Source organism: Dermacentor albipictus, chromosome 10 (assembly GCF_038994185.2).
Source record: "Dermacentor albipictus isolate Rhodes 1998 colony chromosome 10, USDA_Dalb.pri_finalv2, whole genome shotgun sequence".
NCBI lineage: Eukaryota > Metazoa > Arthropoda > Arachnida > Ixodida > Ixodidae > Dermacentor > Dermacentor albipictus.
Genome location: NC_091830.1, coordinates 85,133,977 through 85,153,814, shown reverse-complemented (window position 1 = coordinate 85,153,814; position 19,838 = coordinate 85,133,977). Strand labels below are relative to the sequence as shown.

Here is a 19,838-nt window from a genome sequence, read left to right as displayed (position 1 = left end):
CCCTTTTTCGATACGGTACAAAGAAATATTTACCGCTGATTCAAGATGTGGTCGCATAGCCTCCTAAACACAACACTTAGCGCCGCAAGAAGCGTGTACATAGGCGGTGATCAGCAATTTCTGCTCGGCGGGTCTCGCAGTTACCTGTAGACGCGGTCCGCCTTTGCAAGCAGATGGAGCTGCACATGCTGCGCGCTGATTGGCTCGTGTCCGCCAGCGAATGTTTGCGCCTAGTCCACCTGAAATCCCTCTATATGCTTGATAAAAGCGACAGCATACCCAGGTACTTTGATGGAAATAAATAGTGTTTAAACACCAGCCGTCTTTCCAGCTAAGACTTCGTCTCAGTAACAACAAAAACAAAAAACTAGATCCCGAAGACCGTGCTTTCGCAAGCGGCATTCTCCAGAAGCGAACGTTGATTTCGGACGCTACATTCATTTGTTAGCCACGGTGCGGCTCTGCCGCAGCGTGACGCGTATGACCGGTAAAAGTACTGGACGTTATATTGAGCGCGGCCGCTGGACCACATTTATGCGCATGAGTGGTCTTTGCAGAATTAGGGTAATTTAACCATATCTTGGAAGTGCCTAAATAAAATGTGGTCCCTATTCTGTGCATTCACCATCACGAAACCTCTGGACTCGTAACGCTATTATTTCGCCGTAGGTTTTGTGCGATACGCCAGTGTGTACTACAGCGGCCATACGAGCTGCCTTTGTATTCGCCTGTCCGCGTTCTCCTGTGAAAAACGTGGTACTATGGCTTGTAATCGCGGTATCGGGATGAATTTGTTGTAAGTTGCGCTTTCTCCTGCTGCAGTTCGTTGGCAATTCGACAGTGTTCGTGCCGCAAAGAGCTTTGGTGCCGTGGTGACAGCGAGACGAAGAAGCTTCTGATGAGTTTACATCTTCAAAAGTAAGCATGTCTCACGCTTGCGCTCATTTTTCTAGCTTTTAGCTTGTAGTTCATCTGATAAGCTTTGTGCAGCGCGAACAGACCACTTTCGGATCTTAGGTTGTTCATGCGATTCTACATATTTAACAATCAGTTTCCCGAGAGTTACTCCGAAATGTGTTCTTCTCGCTTACTTTCTTGTGCAGTGAAGTTTGCGTTACCACCACTGATTGTTGGGCTGAAAGGCCAAAAATTTACGTAAACGGTGAAAGTTACTGCTTGTTTGGTAGTTTCCCGGCAAGAAATTCTTCCGTGCATGTGCATTTCCGCAGGTTACGTGTGTAATGTATGTCGATGTATGGTGGGCAGCGCAATTGAGTGCGCGACTGTTGTATTTGACAATTGAGCAGATATTCGCTTGTGTGAAGATCTTTTTCTAGATACAGTTTAGTAAGTCCTTCTTCGCGAGAACCTGTCTGCATTGTTTCTATTCTTGAATGTACTCGCGTAGTTGTACTCCATGTTGCACGGCAAACATAGGCCTATATTACAACAGCCAAATTTGTTTTTTGATCGAGACATATAAATCAGACGTTGATTTTATTAATATTTGCATCTGCAGAACATCTCAGCTCTTGTGATCTTGCTTTGAGGCAGTAGCTTGCAGCATTGCGTAATAAAATAAGGTGTGCTATTTTGAAGCGATGCTTTCCACTCGATGTTTGTCACTCTTATCACCCACCGTTCATGTGTGGCTGTTACAGTTGATAACGCAGTTGAAGTGTCAGTAAAACTACTGAGGAAATCAAATAGCAGTTTCATACCTACCTGAACAGGCAGATAGAAAGAGCCCTGTCTCTTTTAAACAACAGTTAGTATAAGGCTTCTGTGTTACCCTGTTGTTTTGTTTATGAACTACCTTTTGACTTCTGAATGTTTCTTAGCTGTGAGCATGCAGGTAAATTTTTGTTGCCTATATGAAATTTATTTCGTAAATGAAAAAAAAATGGCCTTTGTGTGCTTTGTTTTTCGGGGCCCTGGGAGCTCCCATCCAGACACCAAATTCGAGGTCTGCTGTGAGCAGACGTGGCGTAGAGAAAAAAAGTGTGTGGACAACACCAGTGCGGATGCACTGAGTCGGCTGCCACTTCCGACCAGCGAAGACGCCAAGTGTCTTCAAGAAACACCCGACCACGGGCTGTACACTGCTTCCTTAGCAAACAAAGCCGTAACAGCAAGAAACCCAGTACAGCCCACTGGCTCCGATGCTACCTTGCAGCAAGTCAGACGCTGGATTGGTAAAGGCTGGCCCAACGCCTTAGCGGAGTGTCAAGTCAACCCAACCATGTTTCAACAAAAGACAGCAACTGACGCTTACGCAGGAGTTGATTGTCTGGGGACACCGTATTTTCATACCAGCAGCTGCCGTCAGACACGTCTTAAATGTGTTACACGAGAGTCACTCAGGGATGGCTGCTATGAAAACAGCCAGGTCCCCTATCTTGGTTCCCAAATGTGGATGCTGAAATTGAACGCCTTTTACGCGCATGTTCTATCTGTATGGAAACCGCATCCACGCCCCCACAGCATACGCCCGTACTGTGGCCAGTCAACAATGAAAGGTGGAGCCGCCTGCATCCGGGCTGCATGGGAGGGGCACGCGATATCAGTCATGGTATATGCAGCAACTAAGTGGATCGAAGCGTGTCCTATGAACACAGCCACGTGAGAAACTACTGTGGACGCCCCATCAGTCATCTTTGCTAGATTAGGTCTTCCCAAAACCATAGAAACCGAAAATGGGCCACAGTTACTTTCTTCGGGGACATCGAGAAGCAGAATTGCAAACATAATTTCAAAACGGCTCTATATCATACACAGTCCTATGGCATGGCGGAAAGGGCACTTCGCACAGTAAAATAAGGACACAAGAAAACAGACCAGGTGAAACTAGAGACACGGGTGGCCCGATGCTAGTGCGCTCACCGTCGCACCGCAGGAAAAGAAGTAGGGTCTCCTGCAGAATTGCTACTTGGGTACCAAATAAGGACGAAGACCGACTGCATCACACCAAACAAGCACGCAACGGATACAGTGGCGCAGAACACGAGTGCACAATAATGGGAAGAGGGTCAATGTGTGTGAACGCGAAGCTGGGCGAGAGCGAAATAAATACCTGCGGCAATGAGGGAACAACATTGAGTAAGATTGGTCACAGCAGGTGATTCAGCGGAGACAATGGGACCAAGTACGACAACGAGAAGCCTCTGCACAAACAGTGAGTGATCAACAGACGGAACAATATCAATAGCCTAGAGACAACGCTGTGTCTGGACCGTCCAGCGGGCCGCACAAAGACATGAGCCGTCAGAGTCGGACCCGGAGGCTGTGCCAATGGTCAAAGCTCCAAACCCAGAGGCATCAGTCCGAAAGTCAATTCGACAACGCAGAGTTCCTGTGTGCCTCAATCTGTAGGGGGGAGAAGATGATGTGTCGTCAGCTGACAACGCGAGACAGCATCCGGGACTCTAGGCACGTGATGTGCACGTCATGGACCTCCTATATATAAAACTGCGCGAAGCTAACAGTAAACGTTTCATCTTTCTATGTTCACCATACAGTTCTCTTGTATACCAGGGCACGACATATCAGCAACCTTATAGTAAACACCAATGCGAAGCATTAAAACTCACAAAATGTGCGTAAGTGTAAAATTGGCACAGGGAGCTCTTCATCTATGAATGTCTACGTGAGCTACATAATTTTATCAATAGAGGCACACAAAGGGCGCAAGAAGGTGGCACACATGAAGGAAACATCAAATCAGTCGCCGTATTTTATCACCTAGGATGCATAATTACGGTAGCGTAAACGATACATAAAGGACGGACACATGAAGGAAATACAAAAGCAGTGCCCGAATTTCAACATCTACGATACATAAAGTACGGTAAGATAAAATATACACAAAGGACGGACAGACGCAGGTAACATAAAAGCAGTGGCCAAATTTCAACTTGTAAGATACAAAGAATGTTTCGTCCTGCCATCTCCAGGAAACACACACTAAACATAAAGGACATACCCATTTTCACTTTGGCGCGCTCGTTCACCATGGGAGGTGTCTTACGTTTCGTTTTAAAGTGATTTGGACTGTCTACATCGACAGGTTTACCTTATCTAATCGACTATCGAGGACTGCGCAAAGAGAAGTTTGTTGGGGCCAAGCGTCCGCAATGTATGTTGGTAACCGGGACAGGGGTAACGGCGTCCTTGAGTGGTCAGCTTCCCCTTCGCAGCTTGGCATTTCTGCTCTAAATTTGCTGCGGAGTGGCACGGGCAGTTTAATACGCCTTTAGGCATGGGTCCTCAGCAAAGAAGAGTTGGCACTGCGATGTCGTGTACTTGCCGAGGTCAGCAGCGTTATACCCTGATAACGTCTGACATCGTTTCCGGAATTTACATAGTAACAATATTTGTTCTTCTGTGCGACTGCGCTGGCCGACGGGCTTGGCATCCGACAATAGGATCAGCACTCTACACCTAAAGCTTTCGTCGGCCTCCAAAGAAAGTATGTTCCATATGCTCTGTGCAGGGATGCGATTTCGACAACCGTATGGCTGGCCTTTTTCCTGCATCGCTTTCCACGCTGCAAGCTCGAAAGGCCCATCAAGTCGAATGGCGGGGCATTTGAATATATAACTCCAAAGGAAGAACAACAAAACAAATTTCGCGCCTTCGAAAACAAAATGACGTCAGTTCTGCTTTTAACGGACATGGCGTCACGTTATTTTTTCTTTCGCCGGAAGTGTTCCCACCATATACAGATGGCGCTAAGCCCCATGAACCGGCGATGGACCGCCATGTTTTGAACTTATGGGCTCCTATGGAAGCTTCGCTACAAGGTATATTTACCTTGCAGTTGCTTCGGCATCACTACAAACCCGCCCTCCTTGTCGGACACAAGCAAAGTAAGATAATTGGAAAATAAATAGTCAACACTGTCTTTCACATTGAGTTTTGACTTCCCAGAGCAGAAATTACTCCTTAGGACACAGTTGGTGTTCGTCCGTAGGTGTGGGTTGTCTCCTAAGGGGCTAACTTCTGTTCTGGCGTTGTCCTTCACGTAATCACACGCTTGATGGGCGGCGTTGAAGTACCCTCCGATCAGCAACGTGTTATTTTTGGCTTTGGAGCTAGCTATGTGTAGTAGGGTTTTTAATTTCTGTGTTTGGTGCTCGGAGATATGGTAGATGTTGGCGATGAACAGGCTCCCTTTCATTTGTTTGCTTGGGATGATTTCGGTGAAGGTGTATTCCACCCTGATGCTGCCCTGTATGAGTTGGTGCTCGTGGAACGTGAGCCCTTTACGGACGAACGTGCAGACGCCCGGTCCCTCCACCAGGCTAACATGAGCACGATACCCAAGAAGGATGGGGTCGCCGTCGCCGTTTCTTGCAGCAAGATGATGTCAGGTTTCTTGATTACAGTGGTGATGTGTTGTTGCAGCGCTGCTCTCTTGTAACTATGGCAGTCCCACTGCCAGACCGTAAGGCCCGGTAGCGCTACCATTGTGAATTGCGGCTGGGACATGGTTGTGGCGATGTTGGGACTTGGCACAACAGGTATGGGTTTGAGGGTCTGTTCAATAAAGTCGAAATGCTATTTTATGGCACGGAAGGACGTGGTGATCAGCTCCTCCAGCCACTCCAGTTGTTGGTCGGTGATGGCAGCCGTGCTGGCGTAGGTTCTGGCGAGAGCTTTAATTTTGGCGTCCAGCTTAGTTTCCAATTGGGTCACGTCCTTGTAATGTCATGTTGAGGTGCGTGCTCGTTTCTTGAGGGTTGGGTCAGCGGTCTTCTCCTCCCGGTGCTAGGCTTGGGTGGTGGCCGTTGATTGTGTGTCTTGGGGTGATGGCGTAACGGTGTTCTGTTCAGGGCTAACGGCGGGTCTAGGTTCGGCGCGTGCTCATTTCTTGGGGGTCAGGTCAATGGTATTCCCCTCCTGGGGCTCGTCTTGGGTTGTGTCCATTGATTGTGTGCCTTGCCGTGATGGCGTGTCAGTGTTCTGCTCCAGGATAACGGAGGGTGTAGGTGTCTCTGGTGACAGAGCTGAACATGTTCCTATGGGTGGGCAGCGCCACTCGGACGAAAGACGAGAGCAAGTCCACAATACGAGCACAGACTAACAAATCTGGGTCAGTGTTAGGCTGAGTTCGCGTTACTTGGAGTTCTTTCTTGACCATGGCTAGCTCTTGGGCAAGCTGGCACGTGGTTTCTACCAGCGCCGCGTTGGCTGCGCGGAGTTGTTCGAGTTCCTTGTAGTAGGTGCTGGTAGTCCACGCCTGCCGGCTGCTCGGAGTGCTTCAGCCACTAGTGGCGCTGCTGGAGCCAGCACTTATGCTTTTTAACTTCGCCCTTTACTGCGTCGGCCCAGTTGACTCTGTCACGGGAGCATGATCGCCTGGCGCCGCAGCTATTCCTCTCAGAAGAGTCATGACGGCGGGATGCGCGTGGCGTCAGGCATGGCACGAAGCGCTGCGGGATCCGCTACGGGAAGCACTGCGCGAGCGTGAGCGTCCAAGACGCGGAAACGAGCTTGACTCGGATGCTTGCTTTTGCTATTCTTCGCACGACGTATGGAACCTTGTATTTGGCTCTGCCGAGGCGGCCCCGGGTGGGGTGTTCTTCGCCGCAGAGCTTGCACTTGGGGACAACTTTGGCCCTATCTAGAGTTAAAAACGCCGCATGCAAGACAAACAGAGACGATCGGTGTGGGGCACACGTCACGCCTGTGGCTGACCTCGCCGCATACTTTGCAAACTTCTATTTGCTTCCCGTAAAGACTGTATGGGTACAGCCTGGATGCGCTACGCACATACTTGCGAACTTTGATACCGTTAAAAACTACGATTACTGTCGTCGAGTTCCGCATACGCTTCGCCCCCTCGTCGAGGGGGTTGCACTTGGCAACGATCTGCTGCATTATTTCTGCTTCGCTTTCCTCGAGCGCTATGCCCCGGATCACGCCCTTGAATGTCATGGGCGGTCGTTTTGTGTACGCTCACTTCGTATATTTTGGCTTGGACGTTGATGGCTTGATTTCGAGCATACTTCTCCGATCGCTCCTCGCTCCGAGTGTTGTGTGCCATAATGCTGGGTATTGGGACACGCCGTATCCTCAGCTCGATCTGCCTTTTCACTTCTCGCTGCCGCCATGATGGCAGTAGCCACTCATGCCGCTCCTGCTTTGGAAATATCGAGCCCTCCGCGTGGCCGCACAACGATCTTCATTTTTTTTTTGGACGCATCGCGGGCATACGAGCTGCCCGAATAACTGCGGCCCTAATGTTCTTCTTGAATTTAGGTTTTGTGCTGAGACCTCGGAGTAGCGGTACGAGGATTCGACTCACCCTGCGTTGCTTGCAGGCATGCTCGGCTCGTGCGTCCACCGCTGTGCAGCCAAACGGGCGAGCGTCGAAATTCTTGAGGCATAATTTCTTCTCATTGCATGCACATTTGGGAAACCTGGGAACTGTGCGTCGAAGGGACGGCGCAATCCTCCGCCACGAATCGGCCTGGCATTTCATTATCTCCGGGATCGGCCCATGTATGGGGAGCTCTTTGCTTACCCGCCAACGACACGAAACTTTCCTTGGACGGTAGAGCTATGCAGCGTCGCTCTAACAAAGATTGAATCGTCGCGATGCGCATCACAGTCGCCTTAGGCATCGAAGTCTCTACAACGAAATTATTTTTGAACAGCTCTTTGAGCGACCACGTAACAATGATTGCTTGTGTACTGCCAAATGGTCGTATTCTACGGCCCAAAGATCACGGCACGGTGCGAAAACGCGCTCGCAGCGAAAGCAAAACCATGCGCGCGGACATTCATGCGGACGTGCTTTCGGTAGCTGAGAACCCGTGCGATCGCCGCATTGTGGCTTCATTCTGTTATGCTACATTTGGTCAAGCAGACAGCCCACGGTAAGGTCATATTTCGCATAGTTTGCTCTCAGCGTTTGGCTACCTTTCACGCAAGAAGCCGGTTCGGGAGACTCCATAGCGGCGACCGCGCGCAGTGGCGTTCACTGGTCCTATTTAGCAGAGATAGCGTCTGTAAACGATTCTGTACTTTCAGTTACCCCAATTTTATTATTTTACAGTAAAAAACTTCCCTCGTTTTGACAGTACATACAAACAATCTCTAGGAGGGCCGCCACCTGGTATTTTTTATTGAACGCCGTAAGCCGAATGTGTGAGGACCGCGCCGCGTTGTCTCTTATACTGCGCAAGGCAGGCGTTCTTAAAAGGTGCTCCTCGGCCCCAATAGCTGTCAAGGAACAGAAAAATGTATTAGTCGATAAAAATTGCACCTACACGTCACGTTTCGCTATCTTGATGAAAACGCGAAATTACATTTTTCAAAACTTCCGCTTCCCGGCTCAAATATCAAGGCACGTGAGCTCTCACAACCAATCAGAGCGTAAACGCGGCGGATAATGGAGGCCGTGTAACTGCCATGCTTCCCGGGAAGAGAGCCCGTGCAGCAGACTGAAATGGAGCAAATTACGCATTCATGCTGCAATGTACAAGGATAATGGGAAGTGTGCCATCTGCGGCGCAAAAGAAAGAAGTCGAGGGGGGCCACGCAGCAATCGGGCACCGACCTGGCGCTGTCCTCAGCAGGCGTGCGACGAAATGTCCACTCTCTGCTACGCGCCTGTGTTGAGAGCTAGTCCACTGTCGCCGGCTGCGAAATAACCTTGTGCTATTTTGTTTCATTATGTCGTCTTTGATCGCGTAAGAAGAAGTACTGTGATGCAACATAATGTCAATAAGGTGACAATAAGGCGGCGATACAAGCGAGCCAGGGCCGCCTTGTCAGCATGTTCTAACCGTGCCTGCCGTTCGCGTGAAGCTCTGTCAATTTTTCATGCCGCAGAAGAATCTGACCGTCGCGAAGCGTCCCGCTTCGTCAAGAGAACAGACAGGACCATCGGTGACGGGAGCGTCGTCGGTGAACTTCCGCTCAAGCCTCAATTTGCAGAGCGTGCCTCCCAGACGAAATTCGCGGTGAAACTCTTAGAGCGACCGTGATCTGCCGATTTTCACGTATGACGCTGTTTCTCCTTCATTTCCGGACGCGCCGAAGTGCTTGCTGCCAATGGAGAGGAGAGGAAGCAACATATCTGACGAGTTGCTATACGTACCTTGAAATTGTAAAAGCGCACATAGAAGAGAATTAAGAGAGAACACAGCGCGACCAGTGTTTCTGCGCTGAAGCGAAGACGACGATGTTCTGCTGAAAACGAAGCGTCTGAGATGTGCAACTTCAACGTAAACGGCCTCAGGATTGAGAATGGCGATACCAGTAAGGCAGCACATACATTTTCAAGTTTCAATGTGTCCTCAGCTTGGTCATAAATCGCTATCTCGGACATCAAAAGTTGATTTCTGTACGGTGAGGGCCAAATTGAAGCTGCAGAGCATGGCAGCAAACTAGCAGCGAATACCCTTGTCAGTATTGAAGCATGATAGAAGTACATAAAGCCGAGATATTGCAATCGCAAGTGTACGCTTGAGGGGCAAGAAAAGGTATAGGTGGAAGAAGTTGCAACTTGGGGTGCATTGGAAGAACCCATTTCTAGAATGACCAAGCTGTTTCTGGGCCCTGGAGAGAGCGTAGGGGCGTTGACAACTGTGCTTTGAATGGAGAATTACCTCGACACTTTAACTTAGTTTCAGGGCTACATAATTTATAGCGATACCTATAGCACAGATATTTTCACGACCGCATATAATCGTACATCTCTTACACGAGGAGAAAGGGGGTAAACCGAGGGTCCCGATTTTCTATAATCATATCATCAGACGTCGACTAACAAGGACACGAAAAAAAGATATGGGAAATTACTTATACTTAGTAATTGAATTATAGAAATGATAAATAATGGCAATGAAAGTGGATAAAGAAACCACTTGCCGCAGCTGGGGAAAGATCCCATGTCTTCGCATTACGCATCGCCAAAAGTCCGATGTGCGACTCCCGTGGGCGCGAAGAAACCATCGAGCACCTATTGTGTACCATGCTTCCCTACGACGTACAACGCCGCTCTCTGCGGACAAGTTTAAACCGATTGGACTCGAGACCGTTCTCTGAGCCAAAGACACTCGAACTGTGGCCAAACGCGACACTGGCGCAAAAAGCGAGTCCTGCACTTGTATATTACGTGAAGTGCACAGGCCTAAAAGACCGCTTATAGTGTCCCCGTGCATAACACCACGCGCGCTCAATGCTCCATCTCTCCCTCTTTTTATTCCCCTTTCCCTTACCCTTAGAGTGTAGGGTAGCAAACCGAGCGGTCGTCTGGTTGACCTACCTGCATTTCCTGTCCTTTCTCTCTCTAGGAAGCAAATGTAAGTGTAGGAGAATGAACTCGGAAGAAAAAATCTGTATATACAAGAGAAACGCCTATTTTTTGGTTTTAACAAATTTCCAACATGTGTAAGCGCAGGTTGTGCGTTGCAGCTGATCTATTCTGCACGCGCCTGCTGCGGATGGCGCCGTCTTGTGGCGTCATCGCGAAAGATTTCCCTTCCACTTAACTACATTGTAGCGCACGCTAATTACGCGACTTCGCCAGAAACCCGAAAAAGATGACGACTTCTGCGGTCATCACCCAATTAACAGAAATTTCGGGCACCACGTTAGCGGAGTTCGCTAAGACCTCGGAGCTGCTCCGACTTTCTCTCACAGAATTTCCCACCCCATACGATTGCACCGATGGAACCAGCTGAACGTGTTTCGAGAGCTCCGTTTCAACCCGCCAAATATCGAATCACGCATCAAAGTGCTATAAAGCGCAGGAGAGCGACCAAACCCAGAGCCGGAGAAATACCTGTAAAACGTGTTTACTTTGTTCCTGTGTATTACATCTTTTCTTAGTGGTCTGTAAGCTACTAAAACGAAATGAAGTTCTACTCTATGATAACGGGGAATGATTCCTTTCGTACGAGAATTTCAACGAACGCATGCCAACACATTGGCAGTAACGAACTCAGAGAGAACGTCTTCTCGCTGGATGGGGAGGACATATTTTAATATGTACCACAGCAAAAACTTCTTACTTCGGTAAAGGCATGTCTTGCGGAGAATGCTGACGTTTGCGTAATGCGAACTTGCATATATATGAGAAGCAGCCTTTTCTGCAGAGGCTGCTTTTCTTTATCGGGCCGCGTGTCGCGCAGGTTTTTTGGCCATTTTTTGGCAAATGATGATAGCGCTTCCTAAAATGCTTTCCGAGGCAGAACATGTGTTATATTCTTAGGAATACTACTTAAGGTATTTATTTTAATGGAACAAAACAACGTTGTGTCACCTGAGACTATAATATGAGTCTTGAAGTAAAACTGCCGAAGACATAACATTACTGGTGAATCACCTGACATCTCGCATCCAGATTTTAGACATGAACAATGCGTGAAAAGATGTGCCTATCGATGTGCCGTATCGATGTTATAGATGTTGGTCATATCGTTTCCTTGCAAAGTCCAGCTGCTGTGCGATACTTTCCATTCCACGATTACAAAGCTAAGTGTTGCTCCTTGATATTTGGAATTTGCGCTGAACCAAACGTGTCCTCGCCGGATGGAAATTGGCTGTAACTACCAGGTACACCAATATTTGGCTGCTGAATTCCTTTTGTAAGACCAAAGTAACCTGCTTAATCTGCAGTCTTAATCTGTCATGTTTGCCTACTACATGACTCGGCAGTGCGTTGTGGGCCAGATAAAGCGCCAAAATCGGAGCATTTAAAATTTAATATAACATAACTTTAATATTTTAGAAACTGCGACTAGAACACACATTCGTGCAGTACAAATTAATTTCATTTGCAACTGACATGGAGCGTGCGGTCAAGCGGTATACACACGAAATACACAAGAAAAAAGACCATTTGCACGTAGCACATACGTATAAGTAGCGTGTAGGGGTCATTCGGTAAATTTGCCAGAAACGTCCTTAGGCAATTTATGAAATATACTATGCGTGCGAAGTTGCGTTTGCAGGCGCCTTACCTAAAAATCAGAACCATTTCCAACTAGCCTCTGAAAACTCAAGTTCACCCGTACTAGAATGACTAATTAGTTATTTATGATGGCTAGAGTGACCATACTTAAATATGGTAATTCTAACTATCATGAAGATGTCGTTGAAATGGGGCTGCGGCGGCTTGAACTGGGAAGGCCTCACTGGGAAGAAAGCTTCCCGCATCGTGGGATGTAAGCTACGTTTTTACTTCAACGAGAAGAGATGGGGTTAACCGAGGGTCCCGATTTTTACTAGTCATATCATAAGAAGCCTACAAACACTGACACCAAGGACAATATAGGGGAAATTACTTGTGCTTAATAAATGATATACAGAAACCATAAACTATTGGAAATTAAAGTGGTTGAAAAAAACAACTTGCGGCAGGTGGGAACTGAACCCACAACCTTCACATTTCGCGTGCGATGCTCTACCAGTACCAACTAGTATAAACCTCTTATAACCTCGTCGCCATCCGTTTATCTGCCAGAACATACATAGCCAGCATACATGTGAAAGTGGGGTTCAAGCGCTCCGTGTGGTCATTCCTATGGGAATGATAAAATTGGTTAGTTCAGGTTGAGTAGAGCAATATTTAGAATGTGGACAATAAGTTCGGACAAAGAGTTACAGCCGTGGTCATTAAGCAATTGTGAAGTAAGGTAACATCAGATAGTAGAAACAACGCAACCTGACTTGCAGAACTGGTCAGCAGGGATCGAGTGATCGCATAGCTTAATGATTAGCCACGGCTGCTAGTTTATTTCCTCAAATAAATGTGGGAAGAGGCCCTAGCAAGTTCAGCATAGCGCAAGAAAAACGGTTCTGTAGGGAAGGCGAGCGAATGGAACCAGCAGATAGCGGCGGGTGCGTTTGATGATGTTGACATGACTGGCGAGCTGCCACAATAGATCAGCTTGCAAGGCGTGGCTAAACGAAACGACCGCGGACACATTCGTAGGTAGCAGATACATCGAGTTAACCGGCACTGGTGCATCATGGAGAATGCTCCGGCGTAAATCTTTAGCGACGACAATAAGAGTGTCAGGTTGGTCATGGTGGAAATAGCAGTGGTACAAGATGCCATCCTGGAACGCGAATTGACGAATGGAAGCATGTCAGGCAAAATATATCGCACTTTCGATGATCGCTCGCAGGGAGTATCGGTTCGGTTCCTCACCAATGCAAGCCAAGTCAGACAAGGGCTGGATGGTGTGCACATCAGCATCGTTACGGTAGTCGACCGAATAGCGGGAAGCGCAATATTCATCACGATGTAGGCGGCCAGATTCATAAAGAGCCGAATAGCAATTTTGAGGGAAATTATCAATAATAAGGAATATCTATTTGAATGAGGACCGCCAGCAGAGCGCGCGGTGGGCGGCAATATAAGAATCGGCCTGCTGTATAAATAGACTAGGAATTTCACAAACGCCCACCATAAGCCATAAGTTGGGCTCTGTGGTGGCGTAATTGTGCTTCGCGATCGATATTTTCCAGCTGATGTAAGCGATGACAATATCATGACCATGCTAGCGCTGGTGTAATACAGCGCCGACTACGTGGCTTATTTCTTTAGTTCCAGGTTTGGCAGGTACAGTGTGGTCGATGTAGGAAAATCAGAGGGCTGGTTAGCAGGTTCATGATATGTAAGAACCAGGGAGGTTCTTGGATGCGCCTTCAAAAACGGATACATTTTCTGAAAAGCCCCGTAAGCAGATTCGCGTTGACGGCAAAATATTTCACAAAATACAAGCAATACTCTATTCCGAGGAAGCTACAAATATAATTAGCAGGGCGGGGAACAGGGATGTTCTTATGACGTAGATTCGCTACGGGTCTGGTTGCACGCCGTTACCTTGCACGAGGTGGCCAAACACGATAATTTGCCAGCGGCCGCAATGGTGTTTCGACGAGCTAAGCTGAAATGTTTCCCAATGAAGATTGTCCAGGAAAGCTAGGGGCTTCCCAGATTTGTTACGAAGCTTTATGAACAGAATCGCCCAGTTTATGTGAATGCTGCAAAGTGCTCGATAACTTCTCTATCTGCTCAATGGGCCAATTTCCGTATAATGGTCCATTCGCGTTTGCACCTTTCAAATGCAGGATGCGGGCGATATGTATGCGTGGAAGATGCCCTAGCGGCGCTGTGCAAGAGTTGCCAAAGCCGAATCCTCGCTGGAGGACGGTGCGACCTAATTGGGAAACCTACGGTGAGACTAGCGTAAGCAGAAGATGAAAACGTGTGGCGCCAGCCACACACTACCTCGAGGGGCCCTCGGGAATCCCAGATGCTACGTTGACATTAGCGGCCGCTACTGTCGCCTCTTTACGGGCGTCGTCGCCGCGCGGTGAGGCGTATGCACGGAAGAGGGGCAACGTGGCCGACGGTGACCCGCTTGCAGTACTGCTGTTTGGCATCCGCGCGCTTTTTCCGCTCGCCTTGAGAAAACGCAGATCTGTTTATGAACATTTATTCGGTTGCGACCGGTGGGTGCTATTGTATGCGATCGCTACCGTGAGCTTCTTGCTAGATGATCGAAAGTAGAAATTTCGCAAGGCGATTGAAAAAAAACGTGAACTCGATGTCGAGAAATATTGTCGTGTGTCGAACGCAGTGGCGGAACACGTGCACAAGTCGAATCACACGATAAACGGGTACAACGCTTCAATCATCGGAAAGGAAAAGAGCGTGACCACGAGGCTGCTGCTCCATTCTTTGCATATACGTGCAACAGAAAACACCCAATAGGACCTACGGTACCCTGCCCAAAGTTTATTTTCGCTCCCTACGTCACGTGATACGGATATAAATTGACCACGATGAATTGTCCGCAGCGCTGTTAACAAGGAACTCGTGTGTGTCACTAAACGTCTAATACTTTTTACTTTGCCAGTGACGGTAATTGTTTTGTTTCGTAAAACATGTTAACTGACTGGACGAGGTTGCACAGAAAACTTGACTGTGGGCAGTTTCTGTGTTCGGGGCATTCAAGCCACCCGGCCCACAGCAGCATGGAGTGTCCAAGTTTTTCTAGCGCTTCCTCGGCAGTTCTTGTCAGTCAGCCATATCGCAAATAGACGTAGCTGTTTGGAAACAGCAACAGGCGTGCTGTGTGTTCAACACGTGTGCTTGTGCCTAGACAAAAGTGAACCATGCGGACAGTTTATTGCCACAAGTGCGAGCTCGAGCCTGGCCTCCGGTGCCGGAGGACGTCAAGGCGAAGACTCGGTGTCAAATGTAGGGAAGAGTGTAATGACGTCTCTTTAAAAGAACATATCTCCTTGCGTGTTGTCATTGTTTTGAGCTATGCTGCCTTCTTCACGAAAGCTTTGGTGCTATTGCTGGTAATGTTGTGAATACTCATGTGTGATTGGCTGGTGAGCGACTGGTTAGGCCACCGAGGGTTTTACCACCACGCTGTGGTTGAGTGAGGAGCGTAGGTTCGACCTTGGACACGGACTCTGGCGTTTGAATGAAGCAGCTCTTTATGAGGCAACGGCTATTCCATCTGAGCTGTTGCCTCGCACGTGAGTAGTCGAGGGCCGAAGACTTCGAACTTCAAAAATATTGCTTTCTAAATAATACGGAAGCTAGCAGAAGGAAAAGAGAAAGGAACATAACTCTTGCTCTCCCTAAATGGGCTTCGGTAATCTGCCTTGCACACTGAAACGAAGGGAAGCGATGTGACCAGGAGGTTGTGCCGTTTGGCTACAATTTGGAATCATAGCACGAAAACAAGCGTATATGCGCGAAGTAGAGGAGCAAATCCTTGACTTGGAGCGCACGATATATAGAAGGAAAGTGGCCAAATAAACGCACTATGGAGACAGTATGTAATATTCACAATAAAGCCTAGACATTACTATTGTAAACTAGATTTGTAGAATGCCTGATCTCAAATTTCCAGCATCCGAATATCAGCCATTAGCGAATAACGTCCATAGCACAAACCACCATGCAATCCTACGAGAACAGCAAATCTGACTTGCGGATTAATGCCAACAATGAACCCTCTAGAACGTTCAGAAAATAAGGACTAGGTGATATATTGCAAATGTGAGAGACAGCAATGTGCACATAAATATTATAGAATGGCGCCTAAGTAATGTCAGGTTGGGCGTCTCTAGTCGCGGAAGAAAGCTGAAACAGAAGATGGACATCTGCACACAATGGTGGGGAAAGTGAAGCTTTTAAATATTTGAAATAAAGTTAGCTTCCTCGGTTTAGCACCTCATCGATTTTCATAGCACGCCTAAAGATATTACTTATCAGAAACTTCCCTCTAACTAATGCAGAAAGAGAACGAACGGAATGCAGTGAAGTGGTCAATACAGTATATGGTAACGCCAGCGCAAAGAATAGGGACGCAAACGAAAGCACACAGATGAACAAAAAAGCGGGGTTGTCGTTCGTGTTCGCATTGCTTGCGCTGGCTACGCCATGCAAACTAAGCATCAAATCGTTCATCAACAAGCTTTGTTGTAAGATACCCAACGCATCGTTTAACTGCTGTACCGAATGCCCTCGAAGGTTCTCCACCGCAAATATATCTTGCACGTTGCATACAAATTATTGCAACGAGAACGTAGGGTATATGGCATGCAGGCATTCCCGTTCTTACGTTCTGCCCTATACTGTGTGGCAGTTTGTTACCCAAATGTGCTTTTTATAGAAAGGAATACTTACTTGCAATTGTGCTAATATTCTTCTGCAGTTTCTAGACTAAAGTTGTTGTTTGTAAGAAAGAGTACTTACCCGGGATTTTCTCTACAGATCCTTCATGTACCATGGTCTTGTCTATGTAACCCTGGAGAGAACAACAGTCATTTGTATAGGACGGTGATCATAAATAAAAACGGCAATATATAATAAAACATTGTGGGGCTTTAAGTGCCAAAACCACTTTCTGATTATGAGGCACGCCGTAGTGGAGGACTCCGGAGATTTCGGCCACCTGGGGTTCTTTAACGTGTACCTAAATCTAAGCACATTTGTGATTTCGCATTTCGCCCCCATCGAAATGCGGCCGCCGTGGCCGGGATTCGATCCCGCGACCTCGTGCTCAGCTAGCCCAACACCATAGCCACCGAGCAACCACGGCGGGTGTCAATAAATAATCATTACCGTTAACATAACCACTCACCCTTGACCATTCAACATTACGAAGTTGGTTCATGCAATAAGCTATGTGTGCCACATAAAAATGCACATTGTCGATGAAGCAATTAAGCCAATTTTTCAACACAGCAATATGGGTGCATGTGTGTAGGTGTGTATATATATATATACTGTACTGTACTCTGACGAAGGCTGGTCCACCAGCCGAAAACGTTAAGTAAAGGAAGTCTTCCAAAAAGTTCGTCGTGTCTTTCCTGCGTATCTCTCTCTCTCTCTCTCTCTCTATATATATATATATATATATATATATATATATATATATATATATATATATTTATTAAGATGTGGGCAACATTTCTCTCTACAGGAAACCTTGTCTCCATTATTTGCTCTTCATTTTTAACCTCTGCTGGCCCAAATGTATAGTATACATTTGTTGATTCATTTTTGGGCATTTTAAGTTAGCAAAAGGCAATCAGAATAAAAATTCATATCATCGTATTTTGCTAAACATTAAAGTCCATCGTAGCTTGAGCTGGGCGGATCATGACGTCATATTTCCAAAGCTGCACAAGTCAGTATACCATGAATGCTAACAGGATCGCTTTAACGGAGATTTTTCATGTTATCAATCCATGTTTTTATCCACATCGCAGAGTTATCTAAGCATCGGGATTCCTGCACGTATCGTTGAACCAGAAACAGTTTTTCACGGTACCAGGCTCAGTTGAAAAATTCATAAAGTTATGGAATTGGAATCACAGTCAATATATATATATATATATATATATATATATATATATATATATATATATATATATATATATATATATATATACCATGGGTATTGAACTGAAAAGAATACTGGTTGGGTTCAGGTTCAGCACGTTCTCTTTTTGGTCTGGTTGAGAAATGCTACAGAGAAATGCAGAAGCACAACGACTCGAAATCCAGCGGACAGCGTTGAACTGGCGTGCGAAGAGACTTGGAGCGGTGCACTGTTTGCTGCTACATGCGCTGCAATGTGATAGCTGCTAGCACATTGCTAGCAGCACTACTGCTAGCACTACTTTTACTGAACAGGTTAAGAAACGATGAAGCTACCCGCGTCACCAAATTCAGGCAAACGTCGACAACCAAACAGCACAAAGTGTTAGAGGAGGAGGGAGGGGGAGGGTGTGTTGTAGCAGGGTACTTTACGAGCGCGCCTTTCTGCACACTCCAAGATCTGCGTTGCATTGCAAGTGATAGCGGCGTTGGCCGCTGAAAAAATGTATTTATTCAGAATAACAAAACAAAATGGTCCAGTTATTTCTTTACTCGTCATGCATATGCAAAATTGACCAATAATTTTATTTTCATTGATTGAATCTATACGTGTCTCCCTTTAATTAAGCCACGCTCTTTCCTTTCCCAATGTTTGTTCCCTCCAAACTTTGTCGCGCTTCAATCGCTGCTGCCATAACCACCCTTGCTGATGTCGGTGACAATTTGTTCTGAACCGCTTTTCGCCCGAAGCTTCGTGACCTATTGGGATCCGCCTTGTATAAGCTGTGAGAAGGGTACGCGAAAAGGTGCACTCTCGAGGACGTGGGGAGTGACCAGAGGACCCTGTGCGTGACCATGGGAGAAGTTGAAAGCAAGGTGGATGTCTGCCGAAAGGCCAGAATCGTGGACTGCGACAGATTTCGGAAAAATAGACAACGAGACAAGAAGGAGGGCCCGATTGAAGACATTGGCGAATGGTGCGGAGAACTGCTCGCGGACGTAGAGAAAGCTACCGATGAGATCGAATGTACGGACTGGCAACAAGAACCCCCCATAGAAGGTGCAGACAGATCCCGCGGAGCCGGAGACGATGGCGCTCCCCAACCGTCCAGAGTGAACATCCGGCTGGCACATCTCGTTGCGGCCAGGAAATCCATGCAACAGAGAGCGAGTAAGCAAAAAATCAACAGGAAGATACGCAGGAAGATCGCCGAAATCAACCGGGAGATCGAGACGCATTGCGCCCGCCTGTGCGAGCGAAAATGGCAGGAGCTGTGCGACTCTATGAATGGGAACATGAGCACGGGACGCACCTGGAAGATTCTCAGGCACCTGCTCGATCCGGCAAGCACCTGAACCGCGACCCGTACAGAGATGGCCAAGCTGCAACACAAGTACAACGACGACCCGGAGGTCTTCGCGGAAGAGATCGTGCAGTCACCTAGAGGAACGCTGGGCTCCCAACGAGAAGCTGGGCGCGAACTTTCCCGTGCAGGAATTTAAAGGGTTCCTCCAGCTATTGAGGACAAAATCGGCGCCCGGCCCTGAGAGGATAACCAAAAATCCTGAGGAACCTGAACGAGGACGCCATCGAGAAGCTCTGCGAGTACATCAACGCATGCTGGAAGGAGGGCCAATTTGAGCAAGAGTGCAAAACCGCGGACATTATACTCAATCCAAAGCCGGGAAAACAGCCAGAGGACCGAAACATCAGGCTGATCTGCCCCATATCCTGCGTCGGGAAAGTGATGGAGCGTGCCTCCCTCGACAAGGTGACGACGCTCTTCGAGAACAAGCACGCCTTCCGCACCCACATCACCAGTTTCCGGAAGGAACTTTCTACGCAGGACGACATGCAGCAGATCAATGAACACGTCGTAAACGCTCGGAGCACGCACGTGCGCGCCCTGCTCAGGATAGACCCCAAGAGCGACTTTGACACTGAAGCACATGGCCA

General features: G+C 47.6%; 1 protein-coding gene across 2 annotated transcripts in view; it reads right to left on the bottom strand.

Moving 5' to 3' along the window:
• LOC139050824 (uncharacterized) overlaps window positions 1–19,838 on the bottom strand; it is a 128,882-nt gene that overhangs the window by 49,571 nt on the left and 59,473 nt on the right. For both annotated transcript variants that reach the window (XM_070527600.1, XM_070527599.1), the window contains exon 4: window positions 16,751–16,802. In XM_070527600.1, coding sequence (XP_070383701.1) covers window positions 16,751–16,802 — 52 coding nt within the window. The remainder of the gene's footprint in view (window positions 1–16,750; window positions 16,803–19,838) is intronic.